At 49.2% G+C, this 17,752-nt stretch overlaps 1 protein-coding gene across 1 annotated transcript in view; it reads right to left on the bottom strand.

Annotated features, from left to right (window-relative positions):
- The window catches only part of LOC140390483 (zinc-binding protein A33-like), a 44,969-nt gene that overhangs the window by 26,574 nt on the left and 643 nt on the right, over positions 1 to 17,752 (bottom strand). The window contains exons 2-5 of the mRNA XM_072475649.1: positions 17,642 to 17,737; positions 17,315 to 17,548; positions 4,548 to 4,570; positions 4,338 to 4,453 (exon numbers count right to left, since the gene is read on the bottom strand). Coding sequence (XP_072331750.1) covers positions 4,338 to 4,453; positions 4,548 to 4,570; positions 17,315 to 17,548; positions 17,642 to 17,737 — 469 coding nt within the window. The remainder of the gene's footprint in view (positions 1 to 4,337; positions 4,454 to 4,547; positions 4,571 to 17,314; positions 17,549 to 17,641; positions 17,738 to 17,752) is intronic.

The following is a 17,752-nucleotide window of genomic DNA, read 5'->3' as shown; positions in this document are numbered from 1 at the left end:
TCTTCGCCCTCGGCCGTGTAAACCTCCATGGGTCTACAGCCCCCATCTGTACCATAAAGCCCTTCAATTCCTTTGCCACAGCCGGCCTCCTCCCTGTCCTGGATACTGACCGGTCCAATTCCAGATCAATGACCGTGTTAAAGCCCCCCCTATGATCAGGTTATGTAACTCTAAGTCCGGGATCTTAACTAGCACACGCCTCATAAATTCCACGTCGTCCCAATTTGGAGATATGTTCACGAGCACCACTCGTACACCCTCCAACCTTCCACTCACCATTATGTACCTACCCCCCTTATCTGACACTATTCTCCCAGCCTCAAATGCCACTCGCTTACTAATCAAAATTGCTACCCCCCTGGGTTTTGAGTGCAACCCTGAAGGAACACCTGGCTAACCCATCCCTTCCTCAATCTCGTCTGATCTATGACCTTTAGATGAGTCTCTTGTAGCATTGCCACATCTGCCTTCAGCTCCCTTAGATGCGTGAACACGCGAGCCCTCTTGACCGGCCCATTTAGTCCTCTCACGTTCCACGTAATCAGCCTGGACGGGGGGCTTCCACCCCGCCGCCTCCTGCCGACTAGCCATCACCCTTTTTAAGCCCGCCCCGAGTCCGCACCCCGCTTCCCCGAGTACCCCCATGAGCAGCAGCCGTTCCTGATCTCCCATTTATTCCCCGATAATAGTTCCTCCCAGTCAGCAAAGCAGCCTCCCCCCCTTCCCAACAGCACCAGAAACCTCATCCCCCAGGTCAAGTACCAGCTTAACACTTGCTCACCCCCCACTGTGCTTCCGAGAGCCAGCTGAACCATGCTGACCCCGATAACCCCCGCCCCTGGCTCCAAACAGTCTGTCTCCCTATGGTTCGAACCTCTCCCCCCACATGAATAAATCTTTTAACAGCATTACATTCCCCAGTAACTAAACAGCAGCAAAAAAAAAAAAAAAAAGAAATTAACACTTAAAACAAAACCCAGTCTCCCGAAGAATAGCTCTCACTTCAAGATCCCCTCCCCCGCATCAAATCCCTGCAAGACAAAGCACCCGCCAACCATCACCACAGCCTATTATTTCACCCAGAACGACATAAAATCTTTTTTTTTTTTTTTAAACCAGTAGTCTTACGAACCACCGCCACAAAATTTCTCCGCAGCTTAAAAGTCCTTTAAATCATCTCCAGCTTCTTTTCTTTAATGAATGTCCATACATCGTCCAGCGTCCTAAAATAAAAGTCCCGTTCCTCGTGCGTAACCCACAGCCTCGCTGGGTACAGCATCCCAAACTTCACCCCTTTCTTGAAGAGGGTCGCCTTTGCCGATTGAACCCACCCAGTCTCTTGGCCAGCTCCGCTCCCAGGTCCTGATAAATACGCAACTCACAGTTCTCCCATTTGCTGCTTGGCCCACCGCAAGACGTGTTCTTTATCCGTAAAATGATGAAAACGTACCACCATGGCTCTCGGCGGGTCATTCGCCCTGGGCTTCCTCGCGAGGGCTCCGTGCGCTCTATCCACTTCCAAGGACCGAGGGAAAACCCCAGCCCCCATCAACTTCTCCAGCATGTCCGACACATAGGCCCTCGCATCCGATCCCTCACTGCCTTCAGGGGACCAACAATTGAGGTTCGGCCTCCTGGACCTATTCTCCAGGTCCTCCAGCTTCTCCTGCATCCTCTTCTGGCGGTCGTCCAACACCTCCACCTTGTCTCCAGCATGGTTATATAGTCCTCCTGGTCAGATGACTTTTGTTCAATCTCCTGTATCGCTTTCCCCAGGTCTCCTGATTCAAGACTACTTGATCAATCGAAGCTTCGATCGGGTCCAGCGTATCATTTTTCAGCTTGGCGAAGCAATCCTCAAAACTTCACCAGCTTCTCTGTCGACCACTGTGCCGTCTCTCCTCGGCCCTTGTCCTCCGCCATGCTGTCCCGCAATACCAGCTCCACTTGCTTCTCACTACCAGGACTAAGTCGTTTCACACGGCCACTTCTGGTCCAATTCTCTGTACACCAGAAAGGGAATCCTCCTTACTGTTGCACAGTTCACCGATTTATCCCATAAAATCTGAGAAAAGTAGAGGGAAAAAGGTCCGAAAGTCCGTTCCAAGTGGGAGCTATCGAATGTACGACCTACTCCTCCATGGCCGCCAGCAGAAGTCCCAGACTCCTATTTATTGACGACAGCTCCGCCTTCAACACCGTAATTCCAGCCAAGCTCATATCAAAGCTCAAAAATATAGGACTTGGCTCCACACTCTGCAACTGGATCCTCGATTTTCTGACCAACAGACCACAATCAGTAAGAATAAACAACACCTCCTCCACAATAGTCCTCAACACCGGCGCCCCACAAGGCTGCGTACTTAGCCCCCTACTCTACTCCCTGTACAAACACAACTGCGTGGCAAAACTTGGTTCCAACTCCATCTACAAGTTTGCTGACGATACGACGATAGTGGGCCGGATCTCGAATAACGACGAGTCCGAATACAGGAGGGAGATAGAGAATCTAGTGGAGTGGTGCAGCGACAACAATCTCTCCCTCAACGCCAGCAAAACTAAAGAGCTGGTAATTGACTTCAGGAAGCAAAGTGCTGTACATACCCCTGTCAGCATCAACAGGGCCGAGGTGGAGATGGTTAGCAGTTTCAAATTCCTAGGGGTGCACATCTCAAAAAATCTGTCCTGGTCCACCCACGTTGACGCTACCACCAAGAAATCACAACAGCGACTATACTTCCTCAGGAAACTAAGGAAATTCGGCATGTCCACATTAACTCTTGCCAATTTTTACAGATGCACCATAGAAAGCATCCTATCTGGCTGCATCACAGCCTGGTATGGCAACTGCTCGGCCCAGGACCGCAAGAAACTTCAGAGAGTCGTGAACACAGCCCGGTCCATGACACAAACCTGCCTCCCATCCATTGACTCCATCTACACCTTCTGCTGCCTGGAGAAAGCGGGCAGCATAATCAAACACTCCTCCCACCCGGCTTACTCACTCTTCCAACTTCTTCAATCGGGCAGGAGATACAGAAGTCTGAGAATACGCACGAACAGACTCAAAAACAGCTTCTTCCCCACTGTTACCAGACTCCTCTTATGGACTGATCTCATTAACACTACATCCTGCATGCTTCACCCAATGCCGCTGTTTATGCAGTTACATTGTGTACCTTGTGTCACACTATTATGTATTTTATTTATTTCCTTTTCTTTCCATGTACTTAATGATCTGTTGAGCTGCTCGCAGAAAAATACTTTTCACTGTACCTCGATACACGTGACAATAAACAAACAAATCCAAAACAAATCCAGCTCTTATATTACATTCCTTTGCTAATATATCCAATATGCCTTCTTCACAAAATTATCTACCAGACCTGCTAACTTCAGGGGCGAAATTCTCCCCAAACGGCGCGATGTCCACCGACTGGCGCCCAAAACGGCGCCAATCAGACGGGCATCACGCCGCCCCAAAGGTGCAGAATGCTCCGCATCTTTGGGGGCCGAGCCCCAACATTGAGGGGCTAGGCCGGCGCCTGAGGGATTTCCGCCCCTCCAGCTGGCGGAAACGGCCTTTGTTGCCGCGCCAGCTGGCGCGGAAATGACATGTCGGGGCGGCGCATGCGCGGGAGCGTCAGCGGCCGCTGACAGTTTCCCGCGCATGCACAGTGGGGAGAGTCTCTTTCGCCTCCGCCATGGTGGAGACCGTTGCGGAGGCGGAAGGGAGAGTGCCCCCACGGCACAGGCCCGCCAGCGGATCGGTGGGCCCCGATCGCGGGCCAGGCCACCGTGGGGGCACCCCCGGGGTCCGATCGCCCCGCGCCCCTCCCAGGACCCCGGAGCCCGCCCACGCTGCCTTGTCCCGCCGGTAAATAGGTACTCTAATTTACGCCGGCGGGACAGGCAATTTATCGGCGGGACTTTGGCCCATCCGGGCCGGAGAATCCAGCGGGGGGGCCCGCCAACCAGCGCGGCCCGGTTCCCGCCGAATATCTGGTACCGGAGACGCGGCAACCAGCGGGGGCGGGATTCACGGAGGCCAACGGCCATTCTCCGACCCGCTGGAGGGTCGGAGAATGACGCCCCTGGGGTCTGTGGACATACATTTCCAAGGGGTCTCTATTGCTTCAAGCAGAACATTTTTTTTAAGAAAGTGAAAGCTATAAACATTAATGCTCAGAGAAGCCTGGACGTACTCATACAACAAACACATTTAGCAAGCAATTAGAAAGCAAAAGGTATGTTGGCTTTTAATGCCAATGGATTGGAGGACAAGGAGAAAGAAACCTTGCTACAGTTATGCAGGGACACTAGAATTGAGAATTTACCGGGGTTAATGGCAGGCAGCAAATCTCTCCAAAGTCGATCACCCAAAGGGTTGGTGAATTTTTTTCTACGCAGTGTGTCAGATTTTATTATTCTCCTGCTGTCCGGATACAAAATTCTGAAAATATTAAACACTCAAGTTATTATTTGACCGTAACTACCACTCCTTCCCCAAATTACTTTCTTCAGTTCCAGTAAAGAACACGACCTACCTCAAGCGATGTCCAAACACTTCCTGAAAAAAATAAAACAGATATTTAAGTTGACAGAGACTGGCTAACTACATCCAGGCAGCAGAAATGACATTGCTACAGTTCACTATTCTCACTGTTGGATAGAAAGAGACAGAAAGATGATGTTACAAAAAGGATAGAGAAGCACAGGAAGATTTCCCAGATTAATGCCAGCACAGAACAGGAAAGATTGAACAGTCTGGGGGTCTTTGGTGTAGGAATTAAAGTCCAAAGTAGGACAAGAAATAACAGAAGCTCTAACCATCATTTTCCAATCCTCTCTGGCTACAGGTGCGGTGTCTGAAGAGAAAAAGGGAAAAATTGATAGACCGAATAATTAGAGGCCAGTCACCCAAATCTCAGTTGTGAAAAAAATCAGAAGAAATTCTGAGGGATATTTATCCTTCACTTTGAAAGACACGGATTAAGTCAGCTGAACCAACAAGGAAAGGTTGCAAGTGACATGACATTTTTGAGGAGCTAACAAGGTGGCCAGTGTATTTGATGTAATCTCCCTTTACGGCAAGGCTTTTGTGAAGTCCAACATGGCAGACTGATCACAAAAATACAAATCTATGGGATCCAAGGCAGACTGAGGGTGTGTGGACCATTGCAGCACTCACCAGCTTCTCCAGGCAATTAGGGATTGGCAGCCTTACCAGTGATGCTCATATCGCACAAACGGAAAAACAGATGTGTTTGGCAGGATGTCCTGCCTCTATGACAAAACACTGTAAAAACGTGGGGAATATATTTGAAAAACAGGCAGCAGAAATGTCACCAAAATTACTCAAGTGTTAATAAAAATGGGATATAGATGACAAATGTTATTTATGTCAGATAACGGAAATTGAATTAATATCAATAATCACTTGGTGGCATAGAAGAGGAGGAAAAGTGTCTGGCTGATCAACTCCAATTGCCCGAGGCATTGCTATGGGAGTTTGGGAAGCCTATAGTTCTGAACACCTTACTGTTATGGACCAGGGTTTAGAAACTCCAAAGTATATTATTATTATTTTTTCAATAAATTTAGAATACCCAATGATTTTTTTTTCCAATTAAGGGGCAATTTAGCGTGGCCAATCCACCTAAATTGCACATCTTTGGATTGTGGGCGTGAAACCCGCGCAGACATGGAGAGAATGTGCAAACTCCACACGGACAGTGACTCAGAGCCGGGTTTCAAGCCCGGGTCCTCAGCGCCACAGTCCCAGTGCTAACCACTGCGCCACTTCCGCCCCTCTAAAGTATATTATGAAGTTCACCTGACCTACAACCTTTATGTTGAATTTGGCTAGGGTGAGCTCAAGAGCCTTCCCTCCAGGTGTGATTCATCAGTCTTCCCAGACACTTTAATCAAAACAAACTTTATTCTAAGAACTTAGTTAACATCTGTTTATAAACACACAGCAAGATGTTTATCAATTACAAACATAAAAAAGATACCACCCAGCTACAGTAATCTATGTATAATAGTTAATGGATTCCCCCTGAACTGTTCCTATTCAAAAACAAAATCCCATAATCCAAAAACCCCTATTCAAGGGCATGGCCCAGCACACTGCATTCTCACTTGAATAAGACTGCCTTTCCCTGAGATTCTGACCAGTCTCACCAGCAGGTTTAAACCCTTCTGGAAAGCAAACTATACACACCTTTTAAGTTACCAAAGCAGGTAGCTATCATGTTTACTTCTGAAACAGTTTTAAAAATGAAAAGAGAGAGAGAGAGAGAGACAGGCCAAACACTTCTTCTCCTGTTTGCAGTCTACAGCAGTCAAATCTGAACGTGAAACTAAAAGCCTCACACAGCCACAGCTCAGCTCCACCCACAAAATGACATCACTGAAGCCATGTGATAAGACAAAAACCTTTCTTAAGGGGACACTCTCATAACGTTACTCTCAGACTCAGTGCAATCTCAACAGTGGCCATAGCTCCCAACAGATTGGCAGCTCCAACCGAGACGTCCTCTTGGTTAGGGGCATACCTCACCAGCTGTCAAACATTGAACGGCTGCACACCAAGTGCGAGCTGGCACACCCCTGATATTTTCACAAGTGAGCAACCACTATCCTCAGTGGAATCCCTACTGTGCAGAAGGAGGCCATTTGGCCCATCGAGTCTGCACCAACCACTTCCGGGGACGGGGACGTGCTAAGCAGTCGCACATCAGGGGGATGTGCTGAGCAGTCGCACATCAGGGGGATGTACTGAGCAGTCGCACATCAGGGGGATGTACTGAGCAGTCGCACATCAGGGGGATGTACTGAGCAGTCGCACATCAGGGGGGATGTGCTGAGCAGTCGCACATCAGGGGGATGTGCTGAGCAGTCGCACATCAGGTGGCTCTCTCCAGAACACAACAAAATAGGCACTTTTAGGCGAATTGAGCCCAAAAATCCAGATTCATGCCAGCCTTAAACAGTAAAGGAAGAGGAAAGGAGCAATATGCCACCAAGTGGGAGCTCAAAAGGCTGCAGGAAAGGTCGAAGCTGTGGAAAAGGACAGGAACAGCAAGCAATCAAATCGACAGACCAACGGGGTGAGGAGTCCCCAACCACCCCCGAAGGTGGGAGACAGATGACCTGAACAACAGGCTCCACCAAACCCCCTCCCCTAAATCATTTTAGTTAGGATGGAATTCCTAACTAAGGAATTGACCATGATGAAGGAGGCAATCAAAGTGGAGATCCAGGTGGCGGTCGTGGAGGGGTTGGTCGCCATGCAGATGGCAATCGACGGAATGGGGAAGAAGCTGGGAATTCAGGGGAAGACGATACAGGAGCTTGAGAAGGTGTTGACTGACCAGAGCAACAGGATTGTTGCTCTGGAGGCCAGAATAAAAAGGCTGGTGGCGACCCATAGAGCCTGATGGGGAAAGTCGAGGATTAGGAGAACAGATATCGGCACCAAACCATCCAAATAGTGGGCCTGCCAGAGGGGATCGAGGGCAGGGACCCAACAGACTATGTGGCCCAGATGCTGGGCTACTTGGTTGAAAGGGACAGCTTCTCCAAGACACTGGAGATCGACAGGGCACACAGATTATTCCGACAGAAGCCCAAGGTCGGGGAGCAGCCAAGGGCAATAATAGCCAAACTACACAGGTATCAGGATCGCGTGTGAAACCTGCGTAGGGCTCGGCAGACAAAAGAGAGCAGCTGGGAAGGACACAGAATACAGATGTACCAAGACGTTGGGGCAGACCTTGCAAAGTGCAGGGCCGAGTTCTACCAAGCAAAACCGGCCTTGTCCAACAACGGAATAAAATTTGGGATGCTATTCCCAACCAGGCTCTGTGTGACATTCCAGAATAAAGAACATTATTTTACCACCCCCCGGCAGACGCGGACAGGTTGGTGTGGACAAATTACCTAGACAGAAAGCAGACAAGGCAGAGATGAGGCAGATGCAGAGAGAGAAAGAAAAGTAATGGGCATGAACAATGTTTGCACGGTCAGTACTGCCTCGCTTTGAGCAAGAGCACCAGCTCACAGGGAGGAAGGGGCAAGGGCAGCAGAGCGCAGGAAAGAGGAGGCAGAGGGAATGGCAATTGATCGGATATAGGGAGGAAGATCAACCCGGGAGAGGGGCCACACTAGCAGAGAAAGCCAGCGGCAGGTGGTAAGAGGAATAGGGGCTGCGGCGCATCTTCCAGAGGGGAGGGAGCATTAGTTGGGGGGGGGGGGGGGAGGAGGAAGGGGGTGAATAGGGAGGGGTGGGCACAAGGAGAGCGGGAAAAGGCAGGGGATAGAAAGGGGGACGGAGGGGTAACGGGCAAGGGGAACCTCAGGCAGAACACAGCGAGAAGGAAAGGAAGGGTTTAGACTGGCTTCAACAAGTCAGGTTCCGCTTGATGTAACAAGATGGCACCGAAAGCAGCTACTTCGGAGGGTCCCTAAATAAGGAGAAATCCCAGAGTGCAGGGGCTCACCCACGTAGCGTGCACACAGTTGGCGGGCATGTTGAGTGGCCCCTGGACAAAGAGAAACCCCAGAGTGCAGGGGCTCACCCACGTAGCGTGCACACAGTTGGCGGGCATGTTGGGTGGTCCTGGTCAAAGAGAAACCCCAGAGTGCAGGGGCTCACCCACGTAGCGTGCACACAGTTGGCGGGCATGTTGGGTGGTCCTGGTCAAAGAGAAACCCCAGAGCCCAGGGGCTCACCCACGTAGCGTGCACACAGTTGGCGGGCATGTTGAGTGGCCCCTGGACAAAGAGAAACCCCAGAGTGCAGGGGCTCACCCACGTAGCGTGCACACAGTTGGCGGGCATGTTGAGTGGCCCCTGGACAAAGAGAAACCCCAGAGTGCAGGGGCTCACCCACGTAGCGTGCACACAGTTGGCAGGCATGTTGGGTGGTCCTGGTCAAAGAGAAACCCCAGAGTGCAGGGGCTCACCCACGTAGCGTGCACACAGTTGGCGGGCATGTTGGGTGGTCCTGGTCAAAGAGAAACCCCAGAGCCCAGGGGCTCACCCACGTAGCGTGCACACAGTTGGCGGGCATGTTGGGTGGTCCTGGTCAAAGAGAAACCCCAGAGCGCAGGGGCTCACCCACGTAGCGTGCACACAGTTGGCGGGCATGTTGGGTGGCCCCTGGACAAAGAGAAACCCCAGAGCGCAGGGGCTCACCCACGTAGCGTGCACACAGTTGGCGGGCATGTTGGGTGGTCCTGGTCAAAGAGAAACCCCAGAGCGCAGGGGCTCACCCACGTAGCGTGCACACAGTTGGCGGGCATGTTGGGTGGTCCTGGTCAAAGAGAAACCCCAGAGCGCAGGGGCTCACCCACGTAGCGTGCACACAGTTGGCGGGCATGTTGGGTGGCCCCTGGACAAAGAGAAACCCCAGAGTGCAGGGGCTCACCCACGTAGCGTGCACACAGTTGGCGGGCATGTTGGGTGGTCCTGGACAAAGAGAAACCCCAGAGTGCAGGGGCTCACCCACGTAGCGTGCACACAGTTGGCGGGCATGTTGGGTGGCCCCTGGACAAAGAGAAACCCCAGAGCCCTGGGACCCGGCCTCATGGTGAGAACGGCGACCGTGGTCATTTTTGACGTCCCCCTAACAGGGGGAAACCCCAATATGCAGGGGCGCATCCACCAGTAATGGACACAAACAATATTTGCAATCTTTTCCCACAGGAGGGGGAAGAACACCCTCACCAGGATTATCACCTGGAACTTTAGGGGACTTAATGGCCGAGTGAAAAAATCCAGAGTCTTCAGCCACCTGAGAAGTTTAAAAGTCGACATGATCTTCCTCCAAGAAACACACCTGAGAGAGAAGGACCAACTGCGGGTAAGGAGGGGCTGGGTGGGACCATTCCTGCTATTGGACAAGGGCTCAAGGTAGCTATTTTGATAAGCAAGAGGGCAGTATTTACAGCGTCAAAGATGGTCATGGATCAAAGGGTGCGGTATGTCATAGTCAGCAGTGTCCTAGACGGGATACCAGTAGTCCTGGTGAATGTGCACATGCCCAACCGGGATGAGGAATTTGTAAAGAAGACTATGGCGGAAATCCCCGACATTGACACACACCAATTGATCATTGGGGGGCGGGAGGCGGGAGTACAGGACCCATTGATGAACCGATCAAACCCCAGAACAGGGAAAGCGACAGGCATGTCGAGGGAACTGGGAACATTCATGGAGCAGATAGGGGTTGTGGACCGGTGGCGGGACCAGTGCACAAGACCTGAACCGGATTGACTTCTTTGTCGTGTGGAATTTGGTGCTTCCAGAAATAGTGGAATACTCCAGGATTGTCATCTCTGACCACGCTTCACATTACATGTGTCACGTGAGAGTACCTTTAGGACATGGATGTTTAAGCAATGTACCTTTAAGAAAACAGTGATGTCAGAGAGTGGGTGGAGCTGAGCTCAGGTCAGCCATTTTGCAGTTTCAGTTTGGAGGAAAAGAGCTTGGGGAGTATCTGTGTTTTGCAGTGAGCTGGATTTGCTGTGATCTCTGCCATGAAATACTATCACTGGATCATTTGTGTGATTTAAACTCATAATAGTAAAGCCTTTAACCTGATGTGATTCTGTTTAAAGGTGTTAAGTCTCTTGGAAGTTTGAAGGAACATTTTGAGGAATTATTTACTGTTGTAATATTTTCGGAGTTATCTTTGAAGTAAAGGGTGTTAAGAGATCCAATGTTTATTTAAGATGTTTAGTTGAGTTCATGGAATAAACATTGCTTCGTGTTTAAAAACCCACGTGTCCATAATTGTAATCCCACACCGAGGGAACAAGCCATGTGCTAGGAAAAGCAACAAATACATTAAAGGGGGAGGTTGGTTGAACTCCATGATACATTTTGGGGTTCTGAAAACGCCTCGCCCATAACACATGGATGTGAGGTTGGAGACGGGCCGTGCCCAACACCCACATGGAGGTTGGACACTGGCCTCTTGGTCAACAAGGTCTTCTGCCAGAAAATATCACAACCCATAGGCGACGTTAATAACAACCGGCATAGGGAAGGCTCATCTTTCTCGTTCTGGGAGGCACTGAAGGCAGTGATTAGGGGAGAGATCATAGCCTCCAAGGTACGTAGAGATAGGGAAGAGAGGGCGGCTAGGTAACAACTGATCGACTCCACACTGGAGGTCGACAGAAGATACTCCGAAGCCCCGATCCTAGAGCTTCTGGTGGAGTGGAAAAACCTACAAATGGACTTGAACCTGCTATCCACCAGGAAGACAGTACACCAACTCCACTAGACATGGGGAGGACCTTCTCTGAACACGGTGAGAAGGCTAGCCGCCTGCTGGCTCACCAACTGAGAAAGCAGAGGACAGCAGAGGCAGACTGGTAGCCAATGAAAAAAAAAGGTCAACAAAGCATTTGAGGCCTTCTACCGGGACTGTACACCTCCGAGCCCCCCCCCCCCCCCCCTGATGGGGACTCGGGGATGAAACAGTTCCTCGATGGACTGGACATGCCAGTCATGGGAGACGATAGACGGTGTCAAGAAAAATTGGAAAATATGTTATTTGAAACATAGAAGTCTGGCAGAACCTGAGGATACATGAGAAAATGTAGGGAAAAATCCCACAAAGGGTTAACAGCAACTGCAAAAGAAGGTTTTGAAATGCAGATAGCCTTTATCAAACAGGCGTTAAGAAAACAGCTTGTATCAGCTCAAACTGTAAAACTGATGCATGTCTTCCAAGTTAAAGCAGATTGAACTTTTAGTTACAAAAAGAGAAACAATATTTTGCACCTTCTTTGAAGTTAATTATTTTAGTAAGCAGTTATTAAAGAATTGCCAGAATCTTAAGTTGAATTCGGTGATAAATGTTTAGGTGTGAAATCCTGCTGACACTAGTTGAGTATGGGAAGCCGGTGACGACGTGTCCACGAGAACACAGGTTAACACCAAATAGGGGTCAGAGTTCTGACAAGCTAAGGGCACTATTTGGTAATAAAGCAACTTTAGAAGTGACAGGAACCAGATATAACACCACTTTAGAATCAAAGCACTTTTGAACATTACAAGGGAAAAAATGTAATTAGAGTTAGATGAACTAAAGTCATGCTCAACATGAATACATAGTCGTGTTGGAAATAATTCAGATTAAAGGTACCTTGAACAATCAAGAGTAAAATAAAGTTACTTTACAATAATGTCATATAAACTTAATAACTGCGAGGAGGAGAATATAAACCCTAAAATCGGGGCAGCCAGCAGAGTCAGCTCTCATAGCTCAGTACATGGGACGGATAGAACAGAGACCGAGCGGAACAGCGAATCCACCTGAGGAAGACCAAAAGTTAAAGAAGAGAGATTGTCAAGGCAGACCTGAAGGTCTAACAACTGACCAGGAGGATCCAAAGATCTTTTCACCTTTCTGTAAAGACAGTGATTTCATTTTTTAAAAGAAAAAATAAAATAATAAAATAACTTAAAATTTTAACCTGAAACATTGGTTATTACCAAGTCTACTTTACTTACTCCGCAATGCGGGACCCAGGATCGATGCTACTAAGTGGTAAGTAGATAAAATCTTCTATGAAGATATGGGTTATGCCGGTATATAACTTGAAAATATAGATTGACCCGAATAGCACCCACCTAAGTCTGCATAGGAGTCAGGGAGTGAGAATCCCTGTTCACCATTTAGAATGTCTTATTGACCCTTTTTGGTATAGGGGGAATTCTAAGAATAGTGGTGAGTTTTTACTTCAACGGAGGGAGCTGGAAGAGCCAACAGAATTGGGAGAGATCATGGAGAGTATCAACTACATGCAGGTGGGGAAGGTGCCGGGCCCTGACGGGTTCCTGGCTGACTTCAACAAAAAATTAGAACCAACTCTCACCCCGCACCTATGGGCGATGTTCGCAGACTCACTAGCAAGGGGCAACTTGCCTCAAATGCTAACTCAGGCCACCATATCGCTGATAGACAAAAATAATAATAATAATAATAATAACCTTTTATTGTCACAAGTATGAAGTTACTGTGAAAAACTCCAAGTCACCACATTCCTGCGCCTGTTCTGCATTACAAACCAGCTGTCTAGCCCAGAGCTAAACCAGCCCTCTTAAGACAAAGGCCCGACGGAATGTGGATCATCCAGACCCATTTCACTGCTCAATGTAGACGTGAAAATCCTGGTCAAGAGACTGGAGAACTGCGTACCAGAGGTGGTCACAGAGGACCAGAAGTGCTTTGTCAAGGGTAGACAGTTAACTGCAAACATCGGATGGCTGCTGAATGTGATACTGACCCCATCCTGGGAAAGAACACAAGTAATGATCGTCTCCCTGGACACAGAAAAGGCCTTCGACAGAGTCGAGGTACTGGAGCAGTTTGGGCCAGGGACAGGGTTCACCTCAGGGGTGAAATGCCTGCACAACACCCCAAGTACTCCTGTACAACACCACCAGTTCTGAATACTTCCAGTTGCACAGAGGCACCAAGCAGGGATGCCCACTGTCCTGGCTCCTGTTCGCCATGGCAATTGAACCTCAGGCAATCGCCGTGCGAGACGCAACGGCCTGGAAGGGTATCTGAAGAGGAGGCAGAGCACAGTCTCACTCTCTGCGGATGATCTGCTCTTCTACATCTCGGACTCTCAGAATGCTACGAAAGAAATCATGAAGCTCCTGGAAGAGTCCGGGGCATTCTCGGGCTACAAACTCGACCTGGACAAAAGTGAGGGCTTCCCAGTGTACCCGAATGGGGGAGGGACAGAGCTGGAAGGTCTCCCATTTAAAATAGGCCGAAACATCTCTGCAGAGATGGGATCCACTCCTGCTTTCCCTGGCAGGAAGGATGCAGACGATCAAGATGAACCTACTGACAAGGTTTCTGTTCCTGCTTAAATCCGAACCGATCTTCATCCCCAAGGCCTTTTCCCATAGAATAGACAAAATGATTGTGGTGCTTGTGTGAGGGGGGGGGGGGGGGGGGGAAGAACCAAGAATCCCTTAGACAACACTGCAGAGGAGAAGCATGGGTGGCCCGGCCCTCCCTAACTTGCATTACCACTGGGCAGCCTTAGCCGAAAGTGTGAGGGGGTGGGGAAGGGAACCAAACACGGAATGGGCGAGAATGGAGGAGTCCTCCTGGACGGGAACGACCCTCAAAGCCCTTGCCACAACAGCACTTCCATCCCCGCCGGCAAAATACACATCCAGTCCAGTGGTAGTAACGACACTGAAAACCTAGAACCTGAGTTTGGTTTAACCGAGGTGTCCAACATGGCCCCTATCTGCGCTAACCACAGGCTTCCATCAGCCATGCTAGACACCATATCTAAGAGACAGGACGGAGGGGGACACTATCGATCAAGGGCTTCTACACGGGGGACAGACTTGTGATCTTAGAAGAGCTGACAGAGACTGGAACTGCCGAACAGACAGGAACACCGACATTTACAAGTCAAAAACTTTCTCCGCAGCAGCAGTGGTGCAGTGGTTAGTACTCCTGCCTCATGGCGCTGAGGACCTGGATCACTGTCCGTGTGGAGTTTGCACATTCCCCCCGTGTCTGCGTGGGTCTCACCCCCACTTTCTCCGCAAGGAGACGACGAGGTACCCTAGAGCCCCGAAAGAAACAATGTTGGAGGAGCTACTGGGCAGTATGAGAAAAGGGAACTGCGGAGACATACAAGGATGACTTTTACAAAAGACGCACACACCATTGGACGGAACAAGGCAGAAATGGAAGAAGAATTAGGGAAGGAAGTAAGGTGAAGTGAAGCGCTGAGCAGGGCCAACTCCACCTCCTCCTGTGCAAGGCTAAGCTTCATGCAGCTTAAAGTGGTGCACAGAGCGCATCTGACCAGAACCCGAATGAGCAGGTTCTTCCCAGAGGTGGAGGACAATTGTGAACGGTGCCAGGGAGGTCTGGCCAACCACACCCACATGTTCTGGACATGCCCCCGGCTTGTCGGGTTCTGGACAGCCTTCTTCGAGGCGGTATCCAAGGTTGTGGGGTGAGGGTGGAGCCGTGCCTGAGAGTAGTGGTCTTCGGGGTATCGGACCAGCCAGAACTACATATGGGGAAGAGGGCTGCGCTCTTGCCTTGGCTTCCCCAATTGCCTGCTGGTGAATCCTGCTCGGCTGACGATCAGCAGCACCACCCACAGCTATAGACTGGCTGGCAGACCTATCGAAATTTCCCCACCTGGAGTTGATCAAATACACCATCCGAGGGTCGGACGATGGCTTCCACAAAGCATGGGGGCCATTCATCAGCCTGTTCCAGGCCCTGTTTGAAGCCAATAACGGATAGAATGAGGGGAGGGAGGCCAGAGATTTTATTGGAACCACCAGGAACACAGAAAGTAGACAGGAATGAGGGGGAGGAACAGGGGAGAGACCCAAGAAAATGCCAGGATAAACCGAGGGAGAGACAGACACGGAGGCCAGAGGGCTTCCCCACAAAACTATAAGAGCAAACAATGACAAACAAACCATCTGTGGTGGAGGAAAAGACCTAAGAAAGAGCCCTAAGACAGTAGAAAGGGGCGGGGGCATGAGGGGGTGCCAAGGAACTGCACTTAAATTATTAATAATAACCGTTTCAGTCATCTCCTGTCCCGAGTAAAAATGTAAACTTCAATAAACATTTATTTTTAAAAGTCTGTACCGACCCTTTGAAAGGGAACTCTATCCCACTGCCCCGCTCTATCCCCGTAGTGCCAAAACCCAACTAACCTGCACATCTCTAGGCACTAAGGGACAATTTTATCATGGCCAATCCACCTACCCTGCACATCTTTGGACTGTGGCTGGAAACTGGAGCACCCGGAGGAAACCCACGCAGACACGGGGAAAAAGTGCAAACTTCACACAGACAGTCATACAAGGCCAGAATCAAACCTGGGTCCTTGGCGCTGTGTGGCAGCAGTGCTAACCACTGTACTACTGTCGCTCATAGAAACCGTTTTGTTGGTAGATGCAGGTTGTCATATATCTGCACCTTCAATATTCAGGCAATCCAGAAGAAAATTCTAATGCCATGTCATAGTTAAACAGGCACGGCAAAGCCTGCTGCAGGAACAATCTGATTCCAAACCACTGCACCCATCCCCCCCAGACCGAGGGTTTCACTAACATTCTGTCCACTGTCCCAGACACATCCACATATTAACCTTCTGGACTGTAATGTGTGTTCTTAATGTAATATTACTTAGATTGCAATTATTTTTGTGTTTTAGTGTTAAGATCACTCTCACCCATTCTGAAATTGTGAAGATATTGTGCGATACTGACGAGTTAGCAGATCCAGCCCAGAATAAACAAAACAATGGCCCAGAGCTTCTACTTGGCAGAGGGTTGTATCCCAGAGGCACCCCACGTGATATGACGGAGGACCCCTCAGACTTCCCCATGAAAAGTCAGCACAGGAATTGCCAGGGAAGTTTCAACTTCCGATTCGCAAATGCAAACATACAAAAAATGAGCAGAAATAGTCCATTTGGCCCCTCGAGTTTGCTCCCCCATTCAATAAGATTAAGTTGTACTGCTTGTTTCGAGTTCCACCTCCATCTAGCCCCGATAACCTTTGATTCCCAAACAAGAATCTGTCTGCCTCCACTTTAAAAATATTCAGTGATCCCCACTTCCACCGCCTTCTGTGGCAGAGAGTTCCAGAGAGTCGTACAACCCTCAGAGATAACATTTCTCCTAATCTGTCCTACAAGTGGCCCCTAATTCTGGGCTCACCCACAAGAGGAAACATCCATTCAACATCCACCTTTTCAATATCATTCAGGATCTTATATACTTTAATCAAGTCACCCATCGCTCTTGTAACAAGCCAGCCTTACCCTACATATGGAAACCTCTGCAATTTTAAGTCAGGGATGATTTGGACCCCCCCCCCCCCCCCCCAAGTATCCCCAAAACTGAATTCCCTCCTCCCCTTGACCACTCTGAATAACCTCTACCCTGAGTCATCCTATCCCACTGGCTTTCACTCGTTATTTTTCGAAATAATTTTGTGGCAGATGGTTACATGAAGATTCTGCCTTCATTTCCCTGAACTTGGACTGCACTGAAGATCCCCACATTTCTCAACAGACTTGGCTCACAAGTCTGGGTGAGAACATGTGAAGATCCTGTCTAAGGCAGTAAAACAGGATTGGAATGGGAAACGGATGGTGATTCGCACTCTTTGGAAGATTTGGGGCAAACTGTCAATTTAACTCCGTTCTAAAAAGTTGGGAAACCTTTACATGATTTATTACTGAACAAGACTGAAAGAATAACCCCTCACCTCCTGGAATCTCTTGCTGTCTTTTTGTTCCATCTGTTTTTGAAAGAATGACAGTTGATTTTCAATCTCACTTAAATTCTCCTGAATCTCTCGAAGGTTTTTCTCCATTGGTTCTAGAATCCTCTCCTCTTCTTCCCTGAGATCTCTGAGTAAACGCTGCTCTTTCTCAGTGAGAAGCTGGTGCATTTTACTGAACTCGGATGTGATGTGGGTCTGCAGACTGCTCGACTGTTCCTACCAAATGAAATGTGAAACATAATTAATGTCCCGCGATAAAGGGGAAAAAACTAACCGAGATCCCAGAAAATCAGCACAGGGAGACCTTACCCTAACTTCAGAAATCTTCCCTTTCTGTTTCTGTTCCGTTTCTAGAACCGCCGATTTCTTCAATGTGAGAGAATCTAAGGAAGATTTCAGTTGATCCTGAGATTGGGAGAG

The sequence above is a fragment of the Scyliorhinus torazame genome, chromosome 14 (genome assembly GCF_047496885.1).
Source record: "Scyliorhinus torazame isolate Kashiwa2021f chromosome 14, sScyTor2.1, whole genome shotgun sequence".
In the NCBI taxonomy this organism is placed as follows: Eukaryota; Metazoa; Chordata; class Chondrichthyes; order Carcharhiniformes; family Scyliorhinidae; genus Scyliorhinus; species Scyliorhinus torazame.
This window is presented reverse-complemented; position numbering and strand designations above follow the sequence as displayed.